The sequence below is a fragment of the Mytilus trossulus genome, chromosome 2 (assembly GCF_036588685.1).
Source record: "Mytilus trossulus isolate FHL-02 chromosome 2, PNRI_Mtr1.1.1.hap1, whole genome shotgun sequence".
Classification (NCBI taxonomy): domain Eukaryota; kingdom Metazoa; phylum Mollusca; class Bivalvia; order Mytilida; family Mytilidae; genus Mytilus; species Mytilus trossulus.
Window position 1 is genome coordinate 35,452,934 of NC_086374.1, and position 15,784 is coordinate 35,468,717.

At 29.9% G+C, this 15,784-nt stretch overlaps 1 protein-coding gene across 6 annotated transcripts in view; it reads right to left on the reverse strand.

Annotated features, from left to right (window-relative positions):
- The window catches only part of LOC134707086 (serine/threonine-protein kinase DCLK1-like), a 61,201-nt gene that overhangs the window by 36,727 nt on the left and 8,690 nt on the right, over positions 1–15,784 (reverse strand). For 3 of the 6 annotated variants that reach the window (XM_063566584.1, XM_063566585.1, XM_063566583.1), the window contains exons 2-4: positions 11,885–12,389; positions 2,193–2,225; positions 834–851 (exon numbers count right to left, since the gene is read on the reverse strand). In XM_063566584.1, the coding sequence (XP_063422654.1) occupies positions 834–851; positions 2,193–2,225; positions 11,885–12,275 (442 nt within the window). In that variant the 5' untranslated portion in view covers positions 12,276–12,389. Of the gene's footprint in view, positions 1–833; positions 852–2,192; positions 2,226–11,884; positions 12,390–15,482; positions 15,501–15,784 lie in introns of those variants that run through there. The other 3 variants (XM_063566586.1, XM_063566587.1, XM_063566588.1) reach the window with 3 other exon arrangements.

A 15,784-nucleotide genomic window follows, 5' to 3' on the forward strand; every position in this document is an offset into this window, starting at 1 on the left:
ACTTTTAATGCAATAATTTATAATTGTATTTCATGCATCAGCCATGTACAGCATTGACACTACAATGAGATACTATATTTTATGTTTGTGATAATTAAAGCTACATATACAACTCAAACTGATATTATGCATGATTTACAATACAACCTTAACCAATGTCCCAATATATCGCAGAATTATAATCAAAGCTCTGAGTGTACTGTAAGTACACATTCACTTCTACAAAGTTGAGTATAATTTTACATGCACAGCATGCGCTTAATAAATCTTATAAGAAAAAAATGGTATAGAAATTGCAAGACATGTATGAATTATTGATCTTTAGGCTATATGGATCTCTGTATAATATTTTCAGATGGAAGTGTTAGGTACACAATAACACTATGTAAACAATGGTCTTTAAGAACTGTTACATCACATAGCAACTTATTAAGGACTTCAACATGGTAAAAAGTCTCCTTATTTGTATATCATCTTCAATTTAAGGAATATCGTTTATTTAACAGCATGCATGTATAATACATGATACTTAAACTTATAATATCAGAGAAACAGTTCATAAATTTTCTTTTGAACAGTGATATAAAAACAATGATATGTGGTACTGTTGCCAATGAGACAACTATCCACCAGTGCTCAAACAAAGTGAAGTCATATTAATCACAGCTAGTGTCATTTCATAGACCATTCTGCTTCCATAGTGTAATACATGTATTAGTTTTAATGAACTGATTGTTAGATGGTTGAAACTTGGTTATATGCTTAAATATAGAAACCTATATCCCATAATCCTCAAACAGGAAGTCAATTTCATTCTTTAAAGTTATACTTACTTTTTTTACCATTATCCCCTAAAACAATAATGCATATTATGGTTAAATGACATGGAATCTTTCATGGCAATCAAAGTCAAAAATTTCAAGCTGATTTTAATGCAATTTTTAATGAAACATTTTACAGTTTGCAGGATAATTATCATTCTCTTCTTAGCCACAGTTATTTTTCCCCCTTCATAAGTTAATAAGCTACATTTTTTTCATATATCAACAAACGGTAGGGAACTTGTGTGTATACAAGTGTAAACAGAATCTATTCCAGAACACTGTATACATCATCAGTTCCAAATAATCTACATACCTCTGAAATTACAAAACCTCTTTTAAAGAGGTCATAGAAAATTTGCATTCAAGGAATGATGTCTCAAAAGGAAAAAGTACCACACCCAGATAACATAAGCATTTATCCAATATGAAACTATAATATAACAGATCTACAGTTGGATAAAATAAATAAAGACCACAATTACTACAGCAAGAAAAAGAAGACTGCATATACTGTTAAATCCAACGGTAACATTTGCATAGCTAACAGCACTTTTGTAGTGCAACTTGTTGATAAACATTGGATATATATCGATAGAAATGAAATAGTGTCAAATCTAGACATTACTTACATTTACCCTTTTCACAATATTTTCTGGAATTGAGCTAATTACTGTTGTACATGTATATATAGGTCGTTCAGATGAAATTAGGTGACAGTGACACTGAATTAACAATATACCACCAAGTTTCTGGTATTACAATACAGTTTGTGTATAAGGAAGGTTTGCATTGGTAGTACATGTATATATAAACCCATAAGCTCCAGGATAAACAGGACTGCCACAATTATCAGAATTGATCCTCTACATTGGTTTTAATCAGACTGTCTGTTACATGAGTTACTTCATACAAAATAATATTAGATCTGATTAAAATGGAGTTATATTGTTAATCACAATCCAAAGACACTCTACACTATTAATAGTACTTTTTATTCAAATACAATGACTTGTCAAAGGCATACTTATATCAAAATAAAAAATATTTTATGCTTAATCAGCATTTCTCTCTTATTCTATTTTCTTAAAGATTTTCTCTTACATTAAATATGCACTTAAACATATTAAAAAGATATAAATATACATATGTAGTTCATTCAAATACTTATTAAAAAAAGATAACACTAACAAAAAAAATTCACATGAAAAATGATATTACGATCTTTTTACAATAAAGGGGGTCAAGCAGATTAATTTTGTAATCACAGAGCTATATGTTCAGTGATATGTATGTAGGTATAAAACATTAAGCATCTGACAAGTCATTATACAAGGGATCCAAAGTCATCAATTCACAATAAATAATTACCAGCATTTGGACGACGCCCCTCTGGACGCCCCTCTAAGAATGAAAAGAAATAGAAAGACTAGATCAGAATGAGTACAGTTTTCTCATGCATAAGTTAAGCCATATATTGATCAATGTAAATTATGTGGAGCTTTTCATCTTTTTAAGATACAGTGATTGTAAACATAAAATTTGTTTTATTTCCATTTTATTTTTATTTACAGAATATTTTTTGTCCATGCATTAGTATCACCAGAGGATGAAAAATTTGTATCTAGGCTGTACTAACACTTTTCATACATTGTAATATGAATATATATCAAACACTGATAAATAATCTATAAGGTTCATCCAAATTAATTAAATTTGCCTTCTGAAAAGACAGCAGCAGCACATAAACAGAACATACAATTTAAATTATGCTAGTAAGTGTGTCAACCTTCAAATTTTAATGGTGGACAGATTATCGTCTTCTGAAATTGGTAACATTTTTAAGACAAAACAAAAGCTTCGTTTTTGATTCCTAAGATCACTCTTAGGTTTGTTCACCATTTTCCACATCAAATTAAATTATTAATGGATGACCTAATATAAAGACTTTGTTTGATTACGAAAATATTCTAATTATTGCCTATAACAATTAGTACACAAAGCTTTTAGCACTGACAGTGTTCTCAATAGAGATATTATCATAATTACAGAATTTATAAAGACCAGTTAAAATGATATGTGTGTGAACTGTTGACGTACTAATAAAAAGTTATTATTTAGGTCATAATTGATTTTAACGAGGTTTTAATTATCATAGATTAGTAGTTATATTAAATCTTTTATATTTGTTAAAGTAGTTTACTGACTTAAAAATAATGATCTTACAGGAGTAAAAAAATTGTTAAAATAATACCAAGGTGTCAATTTAAAGCGAACTTTACATTAAAGTGTAGAAACTTGCTTACAGAATCCAAAGGTGTTTAAAGAACACTTCACACATAGGAGTAAAAACTTACTAAAATAATCTCAAAGTGTCAGAAAGGAACATATATAGAAGAGAACTTCATACAGAGGCGTTGAAACTTTAAAATAACTTTGTTCCTCATGTGTAAAAATTTGCAGAACTCTACATATAGAATGATAAATCAATCTAAAATATGATTGATCGTACCAAGCCAGAAGACAGTACTATTCAGTCTACTTCAATTACAAACATATTAATTTAGAAGCACTAGATAGTCATAAGAGTTCTGGGGATCTTCACATGTATGACATATTTAAACTTACTCAAAATTACCTTTAATAAACGTTACTTTATCACATACATAAGTTAAAACTCACTACCATAGGGTCAAAAGCTAACTTCAGATCTAGGAGTATTAACTTGCTAAAATAATCCAAGGAGTAAATGGGACTTCACATGCAGATGTAAAACTTTATTTTCATTATTGAGAACGAGAATTATAATTTTACTTTTGTACAGTTACCACTTTAAAATAGGTTCATTTTATGACTTAGATTTTTGTAATACAAAATATATGTTCATGCCTAATGACAAAGCCTTTTTAGCAGTGACATAAGACAATATGTTATTTCACATAACTGATCGACATATTAATGTATGATATCTTACATCAATTCTTTCAACAAAACTTGAATACACAATACTTGTTTTACCTCATTAGACAAATTATTGTTTTGTTAATTATCTTTCACATTGTAAAAACTGCATGTTGAGATATATCTATACTGTTTAAATACAATGCATTTCAATTGGGGTTCAAAAAACAAGAAATATGGATAAAATGAGAACATAATAATTCAAAGACAAAAAATGTCAATTCCTACTCCTTTTATAAAAATCTACTCAGAATAAAAAGAAAGAGTGAAAGGCATTAAGGTTCCACTAAAGTCAAAATATAGGACACTTCATAAACATCTAAACTTTGCCTGTATTTTTCAACCTATAATGAATAAAGTCATAAACTATGAAAACATATGTTCATTTAAACATACTTTACATGTACACACAGTGTAAATTGTAAATAAACTTTAAATTGTTATGTTGTGGCCAAACCGGTTCTTGGGGTGAACACTAAATTTTCAAAAAAATCTGCAGGCCTGCAAGACGACTTAATTTGCTTAAAATTGGTATGGATGAATACTGTAACATGTAAATTTTCAGGAACTCAATTTTTGGCTCTCCCTTGACACCATCTGCGAGTATGGTCTTGAGGAAACGATGATAGTCCGTCGGAAAGGGACGATAAATGGCTGACCCATATCTCTTGCACGTTAAAGACACCCTTGTAGATTTCGAAAAAGAGTAGGCTAATGCCGCTACAAGGCAGCACTCGCACCCGCAAAGAGATTAATATAAGTTGCAAAACTTGTTTCCCAATCCACTATAAATAAATATGTTTAAACTAAAGTACTAAACACAAATTTAGAATTGAACCAGAACATTCAGTGGCGGATGCAAGGGGGGTTAGAAAAACCCACCTTTTTATGGGACATTCAATGCATTTGAATGGGGACATTAAGTTGGAACCCTCTTTGTTCTGGGTTGGTACCCCCCTTTTTTACAATGACTGGATCTACACCTGACATTGTTTGAATAAATGAACTGATCATGACCTTCAAAACTAGAACTTAAGATCAAGGTCACCCTGTAAACCATGGCTACACCTCAGGAGTAATTTGATTAAATTTCACTATAAAAAATTAAAAATTTATAAATATAATAAATGGTCTCAATTTGTTATGTTGATATTGCTATTTGGATCAATACTAAAGGAATATTTAAACTGTTAATATGTAACTAAATTATCATAAATCAAATTCTTGTATCTACGTCATTCTACCCCTATATCATAAATTGGTATCAATAAAATACACAATACATGTAATATAGGATATAGGTTATCAAAAAATTAATGAATAATTTCCAATAACAAAATTGATTGCAATTTACAAACCAACATGTGTCAAATTTCATTTTTTTTCAAATTCACTAAACTATGTATTGATTGTAAACAAACAAATTTTATTAAGAGGCTACAAATGGGCTATATCTTTTGCAGTTTTTTTAATAACAATGTGTTCTTATTTTCATATAAAATTAAAATTTTGAATTACTAAAATATTTGTAGTCTCAAAAATGTTTTATGTTGAGATTTGCCTCTTCTACCTTCATTCAATATTCCTAATAATTATACCTAATTTAAGCCTGTCAACTTAAAGTGATTTTTATTTTTATCTTGTTTTACTAAAGGGTCAACAAACCGGGGATCCATGACTTAAACTTATATGTCCTTTTGTTTGGGTGAAAGTTTATATGTGTACTGTCATATAAAACAATCCTTTAATTGTGGCCTTAAAAAAGTATTTTAATGAAGATTTTCATTTTTGTTTTACAAGTTTAATAAAAGGAGATAGGGTAATTATATAAAATGTCAATGAGACAGCAACCTAAAGACAACAATCCATCTAAAAGCTTAACTTAAAGTCTCTAAAAACATGCAAATGTAAAAAAATATGTCTAGTTTACTTGGAAACTTCAACTACAGATCAAAATAAGAGGGGTCACAACGAGTCCCTTTCCTTCAATGCTAAGATACATGTAAACTGAACACAATCCAGCATGGATGAAAAATCTTCCTATCCCTAAAAACTTGAAGTTTGTACATTCTTTAACCCAAACATTCCCTTACAGCATTGTACAGTGTGCTGTTGTTTTGTTTTGTTTTGTCTAATATGTTTTTTCCGAAGTCTATGTGTTATGTTTTAATTATAATGTCTTCAAGGCTGAGATTCATAAAGTTAATGTATAAATATTTTTATAAACCATTTAAACCTATAACAACTGGGTACTCTCTTATCAGGTTTAGTAAGATGTTTTCATAAACACAATAAACAATCTTTAAAAACATTATATAAATCTGATACATGTTTAATGTAAAACATTACTTTCTTAATAGGAATATACTTTCAAGGAGAGATCAATTTATGGAATACATGGTTGTTATACAGGACTAAAAACACCAGTGACCTTCATAAAAAACTTCAAAGGGATCATTTTCTTTTTCTCTATTTAAGGTTATAAGTTAGTTGTTATTAATTTTCAATTTCTATTATATTTTCTATCTCAAAGGTAAGTTATATACATATCTGAAGAAGTCCCAAAGAATTCTAGTCTTTGGTATAATAATTGGTCCTTAACTTAAACTTGTGGTTGCTTTTGATTGCATTTATCCTAAAACCACTTGAAATGAAGCTAATTCTAACAAAAATCATGAAAAAGGCTAACTTAAACATTTAAAAGATAAAGATTTGACTTATAGTTAATAAACACATTTGTTTTTGCTCAGTTTTTTTAATTTGCCGCATTTTTTTAACGTTTTAAGGAAACACTGTCCCTTAAAAGGTGATGGATCAATGCAGGTCCGTGTAACACTTATCAATTCAAAGTTTTAAAAAGTTTTGAAATTTTAGATTTTTGGAATTTTGATCAAAGTTTTAAAATATCAAAATTTCAAATTGTGTTAAAGTTTTCAAATTTTGAAATTTTAACCAAATTATCAAAATATCAAAATTCTAAATATCGTTTATAAATTTGATATTTTTGAAACTTGATCAAACTTTTAAAATACTAAACCTGATGTGCAATTTTGATTATTTCACTTTTTGAAAGTTTAATTTTTTAAATGTTTGCTTAAAATATCAAAAGTATAAAGGGGCGACAAGAGGGGTACCTGTAATCACTGATGTAAACACGGCTCTGATAAGAACTATTCTTAGTTATAAATAAATAGCATGAAATATATCAAATAAAAAATAAACCTATTTAAACCGGAATCAACTACGTTAATTTAAATCTCTTATATAAGGTTAGCGTTTGAGATAAATAATTCAAAGCTATTTTGTGTTCCCAGTGCCCAACATTTAGAAGTTTCAGTGAAAAATGACCAACTCGCAGTATACGGGGCGCCGAATGGGACTCTTGTGGTTTTGTACAAAATTCAATTCTGTCATAACAAAATAATTTTTGTCTTACAAAACTATGTGCTACAGACTTGTTTTGTGAGAACTTCAATTTTGTGATGACAAAATTCATTTGTGTAGACAAAATTCATTTTTGTTATGACAAAATTCATTTTTGTCATGACAAAATTCATTTTTGTAGACAAAATTCATATTTGTCATGACAAAAGTCAATTTTGTCTTAAAGGTATGCAAATATAAACATATTTGCATACAAAATTGACTTTTGTTACCTGATATGGAAATTAAATCACAAAAGTCAATTGTGTACGGTAAGATTCAATTTTGTGAGACAAAATTGACTTTTGTTAAACAAAATTAACTTTTGTGAGACAAAATTGACTTTTGTGAGACAAAATTGACTTTTGTGAGACAAAATTGACTTTTGTGAGACAAAATTGACTTTTGTGAGACAAAATTCAATTTTGTCAATTTTGTTGAGACAAAAGTCAATTTTGTCAATTTTGTTGAGACAAAAGTCAATTTTGTGACGACAAAATTCCTTTTTGTGATGACAAAATTCAATTTTGTAACAACAAAATTGACTTTTATGAGACAAAATTGACTTTCGTGAGACAAAATTGACTTTCGTGAGACAAAAATCAATTTTGTTGAGACAAAATTCAATTTTGTTAATTTTGTTGAGACAAAATTCAAATTTGTTAATTTTGTTGAGACAAAATTCAATTTTGTCAATTTTGTTGAGACAAAATTCAATTTTGTTAATTTTGTTGAGACAAAATTCAATTTTATCAATTTTGTTGAGACAAAATTCAATTTTGTCAATTTTGTTGAGACAAAAGTCAATTTTGTCAATTTTGTCTCACAAAAGTCAATTTTGTGTAACAAAAGTCAATTTTGTCTCACAAAAGTCAATTTTGTGTAACAAAAGTCAATTTTGTGTAACAAAAGTCAATTTTGTGTAACAAAAGTAATTTTTGTGTAACAAAAGTCAATTTTGTGTAACAAAAGTCAATTTTGTGTAACAAAAGTCAATTTTGTGTAACAAAAGTCAATTTTGTGTAACAAAAGTCGATTTTGTATGCAAATTAGTTCACAGAAACCAAACTAAACTAATTTAAATACAAAATTGACTTTTGTCGCTCAATTTTCAAATTAGGTAACAAAAGTCAAGTCTGTGTAACAAAAATTAATTTTGTAGTATGATACAAATTTTGTTAAACTGAACTCATTTTTGTTGAACAAAAGTCACTTTTGTCCGTACAAAATTGAATTTTGAGTACAAAACCACAAGAGTCCCATTCGGCGCCCCGTACAGTAAACCATATAGTATTATTCGCCTTTTTGACGTTCCTGATGAAGGTAGATCCAGAAAAAGCGCTTCGGTGAGCTTGCATACAATTTAAAACGTTTTCCTTTCTTGTTTATCGATTGCATGATGATAATATATTGCTTTTTATGATGTATTTCAGTTCCAAGAAATGATACGGAAGGAATACTTAAATATTGCGTCGCAATAAAAGTTGTGCTAGGCGTATTTCAGCTGGTCCCTAGACAAAAAAAGTGTACTGGTTCAGCGATTATAGACGTAATACTAAACTCCGAAACATAACAATGAACTAAAATCAAAATCATAAAGACTTAGAAGGACAGAGGCTCCTGGATTGGGACAGGCGCACAAATGCGGCGGGGTTTAACATGTTTCGTGAGATAACAACCCTCCCCTATACCTCTAGCCAATAAAGAATGAAAAACACACAGTAATACGAACAGTAAAACGCACTTCAATAGGAAATACAAGTCCTATGTCAGAATAGGAAACAAACTAAGAAACTAATTAACATGCATGACAATGATAATAAAATAACAAAGGACTACTATACATAAGACTAGCAGTTACTGTCATACGCCAGCTCCAGACCACAATTAAACTAATTGAAAGGTTTTATATGTCCTCATTATGCACACTCTCTCCCTGTTGCATTTATTGCTATTTTGTTCCGGAACATTCATGAAATATTTGTCACTGGCAAAAACAAAAAATCGATAATTTAAAATAGGTTGTTTACATACAAATTACGAAGAAACGTAAGATTCAACTTCCTAGGACAAAGTAGACCTTATAGATGGATTTAAATATGTTTTAACTTCACTTTGGTCAAACGCCTCTTTAATTGTTTCGTTCTTATTTTGCTTGAATTTCAAATTTCAGTTTCAGCGTTCCGTATGTGAATTTTTTACTTCAAATTCAGCCGTTTAACATTGTACTGATTTTTCGAGAGCGACATTGGTGTACGGCCAAAAATGGAAAAAAAATCCATCATGCAGCTGACAGTGTGGCTTCTCTTTGCACGCCCCATTCTGACTGGGTGTACATGTGAACTTTTAGTTTGCTAAAAGTCGATTGTCGTACGATAACTTCAAAATACCCAAATAACAAAATGCAAATACGGGACAGTAATATCCTTTAATATACAAAAAAATCTATTCCTTTTGTTTACTATAATAAAACAGTGGTTGATTTAGAACCTATAATGGAGCTACGTGTATGATAACCAGTCCAAACGTTGTCTTTAAGGTAGCAACCATGTAACTTTAAAAGTGGGGTGAGGTTGTTTTGTCGAAGCGCTAACAATTTTATTAAGTTTTTCATCGCCATCAATCAACTTGCCTGGTTCAAAATTTAACACTTAAAGGCATGGATAATTTTTCTTTTGTCCTCTTCTGGCACAGAATATTATATCATCAAATAAGGGATCAGAATATTTTAATGTATCATTATCGAAGTCCCTAGTGGTAGTATCAAGTAAAAAACAGGGACTATCTAAATATTGGTTCCCCAGAAGATTACCATGTATCGCTGATAAAAACTTTTGAACACAATTTTCAACTTTCAAAATGCCGACACCTACAACTGGATAGATGGGTGCTTAATGTAGTACAGCGGCAACTATTACATAAACATGAATGCAAGTTGGGTGCTTAATGTAGTACAGCGGTAATTATTACATAAAATGATATGAATGCTCGTTAAAAAATGTTTATGGTATACGTTTATATATGATATGAAAGGTTTCAACTTTTACAAAACCAGAGCTATACGTTGGATTTAAAAGTTTACTTTATTTGACCTTTTCAATTTTATTTGACTTTATTTGCCTTTTTAACTTAATTTGGTTCGAGTGTCAATGATAAGTCTTTTGAAAACGAAACGCGCGTCTGGCGCAAAAACCGGCAAAATTTATATTTCGGTATCCATGCATCTATGATGAGTTTTTGTAGATACCTTGTAACAGTATCTTGGCTCCAATTTGCTGATATTGGATCCTATTACCGTCTTAATTTCAGCGTAAAAAAGATTATATTAAAAACATCCCACACTGTGGACTAACACAACCTTAAACCATGCATTCAGTATCATGAAGCGCTTTTCTTGGTCGACCTCCTTACGGAACGCTTATAAAGCTGAATATTTAGGGCAAACAACTTACAAAGAACAGATAAAAACGTTTAAGATGATCTTTCATTCTGTACATGAAATGATATATTCTTTATCCAACATGATTGCAGAAAGTAAGAAGTCGTAAAGCAAAACAGAAAAAAATGAAATCAAAAGAGATAATACATCGTGTATTGGGCCTTTTTATGGCTTAGAGTTTAGTAGAAAATGTATATAAATGCTCAACATTACCATACTATTTGACCTACTGCAAGTTGTTCAGTTTTTACTGTTACTCCTGTTTCTCCTAAAATATGGGTGCTAGAAAAACCAGCAGGTAAAATGGTCAATATCAGAGCCGTACGTCTGGTTTTGAAGTGAATTATCTTCTTTTAAGAAATATTAATTTTATCATCCAATTTTTCACCGCTTTCAACTGTCCGTTTTATTTCATACATAAACTTTTAAGCATCAGTATGTTTTTAATTAATATTGTTTCGTTTCGTTCCGCTTTTATTTCGTTTCGCTTTTTACAGGTATCCCTCTTATTGCCCCTTTTTTATTTTGATATTTTAAGCAAACATTTAAAAAATCAAACTTTCAAAAAGTGAAATAATCAAAATTGCGCGTTAGGTTTAGTATTTTAAAAGTTTGGTCAAATTTCTAAACTATCAAATTTATAAACGATATTAAGAATTTTGATATTTTAATAATTTGGTTAAAATTTCAAAATTTGAAAACTTGAACACAATTTGAAATTTTGATATTTTAAAACTTTGATCAAAATTCCAAAAATCTAAAATTTCAAAACTTTTTAAAACTTTGAATTGATAAGTGTTACACGGACCAATGCAATATAAACTTGACCTCTAACTGTGAAAATTGTAAGAAGTTGAACTCTGAAAATTGTAAGAAGTGCATCCACTTTTTATGATGATCATGTTTTATATTGTTCAAATAAAACCTTGACCTAAAAATTACCTCTACCTTGAACTTTGAACCACAATGGATATGTTCTTGCCTGGTATGACGAATCTATATTTATAATAAAGGGATTGTAGCTTGTTTTACTGAACATATGCTGAATGTAACCTCTAAACACCTTAGTAAAGCAAGTGCTCTACTAAATGGATTCAAATACTTGGTACAAAAATACATGGACAGTTCAATACTGTTATTCCCATTTGACAACTTCTAATTTATAGTTGTTCACATAACTAAATCTACATCAAGCATTAATCTAAACTACTAATATAATAAACATGTGATCTAAACCTACCTAATGACCAAGGCTCTAATTCAGCCTTTCCATAGCGTATCGTTTTATACCCTTCAAATCCAGCACAAACATAACTCGACCCATCACTTAAGTCTTCTATGTCAGTAATACGTCTTCCTCCAGAGGGGGTAAAGATTTGCCGCACACCATAAGGTAAATTCAAATTATTTGGTAACTTTCCAGTCAAATCATTCAAAAGATCATTGAAGTTGAAGTATCTATGAGGAGTAATGTATAATTTCTTCCCTTTGAAGTAGCGATCCCCATTTACAAAGAATCTGACTTTTCGAGGACGACGTAAATCTCGATAGCGTTCATCAGTAACATCTTTGTGGGCCTGCGACATTGATAGCAGGTTATAAACCCTATTTCTGGACATGGTCGCCGTCATCTGAGGTTTGGAAAGTCAAAAGTATTTATTTGCAAAAGTTAGCTTATCCTTCTATCAGTTTTCAGCTGGAGTTTGCTGTTGGAACTACATGGTGTTTTCCATCACTGGAAATCCCTGAAATAAATCAAACTCGGATATAACAACAAGTATGTACCAGCTTAACTTGAACAACAATAACTCAGATGAGCTCTTTATATTGTGTTATTATCATGTTATAATTTATAGTATTTTTTCAGGTTAAAGATGAGTTTATTCCTTTTATAATTCTTCTTCAATGTGCTATTAAATTCTTCTGAATTAGCACACACATTTCTTTTAGAAAAATCAGAAGTAAAATAGTTATGTCATGGTAATTAAAATGGGCTTCTAGAACTGTCCTTATCTTCTATCAGGGATGTTCAAATATGGTGGACCTCAGTTTTAGGCATATCATGCATCCACTTCAAGCTATGTATCAAACTGCAAATTGCAACTCCTTTGACAAATCACTGAAGAAATTACATTTTTGAGACACCAAAATGTGATTAATACAATACAAAAAACCTGGATAAGTAATTAAAATTATCATCTTATAAAGGTAATATTGTAAAACTGCTAAAATATTATTATGGGCAAGGGAGATAATGCACTTATATATATTTAGTTTGTCCTTTCACCACAGAAACAGTTATATTAGTTAGAAAAATATGTTGCTGGAAAATAAACTATTACTATCCTCTTTATGTTTATTATACAACTTTAATATGGTGGTTCTTCAAAGAATCTAACAAATAAAGAAAATAATATGTTTTTTAAAAACACCAAACTTTACTGCAACTAGGAGTTGACTTCGGGTGTGAGAACAAGATGAACAACATTAATTCTCTTATATGACAACCTTATTAAATTATGTTGTCACTTTATAGATAAATTATATAAATGCTTCAAAAATTCAATTAGAAATCCAATTTTTCAAACAAATGTCATATTAAGCTAATGCATGAATTCATGTAACATTTCACATTTTTCAAACATTGCTGACAATTTCTAATAACGCTGACTGATTTCATTTTTTTTTCAGCAAACTTAGTTTTCTGTTCAGTGTGCTACTGACATGAAGCTGATCTAAGCATATTAAACTAAACTATTATTTAATTTTACTGTAATAACTAATGAGGGAGTTTATCAAAGAACACAAAAAACAACCATCTCCCCTTCTCACCAAAAACAACAACACAACTATTTTTTTCCACACACTCTCCCCTTCATACTATGGTTTTGAGTCCCTTTTGGCATTTTACCACCCATTCAAACTTTGAATAGAACATTGTATTTTGATCAAATGAAAATGTTCTGCAGAAAACATTTAATTCACCAATAAATTAGTAATTCCTTTTCACAACAACTTTCCATGAAATTAGGTATGATATTGATTTAACACTGTCTGATCAATAATTAATTAATTACAGTAAGAAAATAATAAAGATAACCTTTTCTGGTGTTTTGTGGAGGAGGACCTTGTAAGGAGTAAAGTGTCTAAGCTGTTGATACAAAACAAGTTTTTTTCTGTTATAGATTAATAGCATGCATGATTTCATTCCCTTTTCTGGTTGCTTAAAAAGAGGGATCACATTATACCATTGGTAATGTTTAATAATGTTGGCCTTTTTCAATACAAAATCCACTACAATCCTTCTCTGATCACATTGTTTTAAGAAATGCACAGAAAATGTAGATTATACTGAGGCATCAACTTGACATTACAACAATTGAAACTATCAGCCACTGATCAACTAATAAGCAAGAAATAAACAATCAATTTATCAGCAATCAAATTTTCTTTTCTTTTATGATTGTTGACCCTAGTATTCTTTTAAAAATTAAGGCTACACAAGGGTGGATCCAGCCATTTTAAAAAGGGGGTTCCCAACCAAGGATAAAGGGGGTCCCACCCCCAAGACCACCATGGATCTGCCACTGTTATCCCAAATTTCATCATATTTTGTATCACTCAATTTTTATTGAAAAAAACAACCATTAAAATTAATAGTTTATGGAAAATTAATAAACTGATATTTAACAGACACTGACCACAGTGAAAAGGTGAGGCATTGGAAAAAAGCACATGATTTTTTGTTACTTATTTTGATTTAAGCAAGAAAAATGAAAATGGTACAATTGTTTCTCCATTTATTATTTATTCACAGATATAATAGAATGAAAAGATATGTATCAAATTTATTAAATTATTCCCTATCCCTAAACACTTTGATATAAAAGAGGAAGACAGTTAAAGCATTAAAATTGAATTCAATTAATAAAGAAATGATTTACTGGTTCTACAATTTCAAAACTTCTTAAATTCAAAATATCATATGGCAAGTTTTTAATGGAATTTTTTTGTAACAGCTTGATATGACTTAACGATGAAGCAAGAATAAAATGCCAAATACTAATTTCTGTTCAAAGACACAATCTGAACAATCCAATGAATAATCTGAATTGAAAATTAATCCAGGTCTGTAATAAGATCAATTTTAATCTAAAACAGAATTTATTTAACAGTTTAACACAATGATTATAGCTGAGGTAATCTTGTATGTTCAAAAAGAAGGACAGTTACACTTGAAATTAATAATAGCCATAAAAAAAATGTGTCCATAGTACATGGATGCCCCAATCAAACTATCACTTTCTGTATTTAGTGGATCCTGAAATTGTGGTCAATACTCTAATTTGGCATTAATATTAGAAAGATCAAACCATATAAAGGAACATGTGTACTAAGTTTCAAGTTAAGAACTTAAACTTCATCAAAAACTACTTTACCTAAATCTTTAATCAGAACAGACGGGTGGACGAACGAAAAAAAGAACGAACGGAAGGATGAATGAACAAATGGACAGATGAACAGACGCATGGACCAGAAAACATAATGCCCAAAAATGGGGTAAAAAAAACAATGATAATGTATGTCAACTGGAGGAAGTCTGATCTAATTCATCTGAGAATATATTAAAAATGTTAAATGACAGCTTTTTCAAAAAGGAACCAATACCAAAGCATCCAGTCTTCTCAAAGTAAAGTATACAGTAAGATAAAATAAGGGCCATTTTTGCAAAGTGGTCCCATTTTCAAATGCTTCAATTATTAAAATTTAACCATTCAAAAAAAGTTTACCACTCAAATACCTTGTTTAACAATTCCCACCCTGACAGCATATCTTACCCAGTGTTCTAAGTATCCCACTACCAAATGTTATTTGTTGACAATATGCTAAAATATTTGATAAATAAAAATCAATATGCTGAAAAGGTCTACTTATATATCACCTGTATTATGACAGTAATCACCATTATATTGATTATAGAATATTCTGATTAAACCATCTGATATTTAATTTGCAAAGAAAAGAAGACAGAAGATAAGATATATCTCCTGTGGGAAGGTATTACCTCAGAACTACTCAAAATAGATCATTAATTCTTTAAAGCACTAACGTTATAATATAATTCAGAATGGAAAAGGCG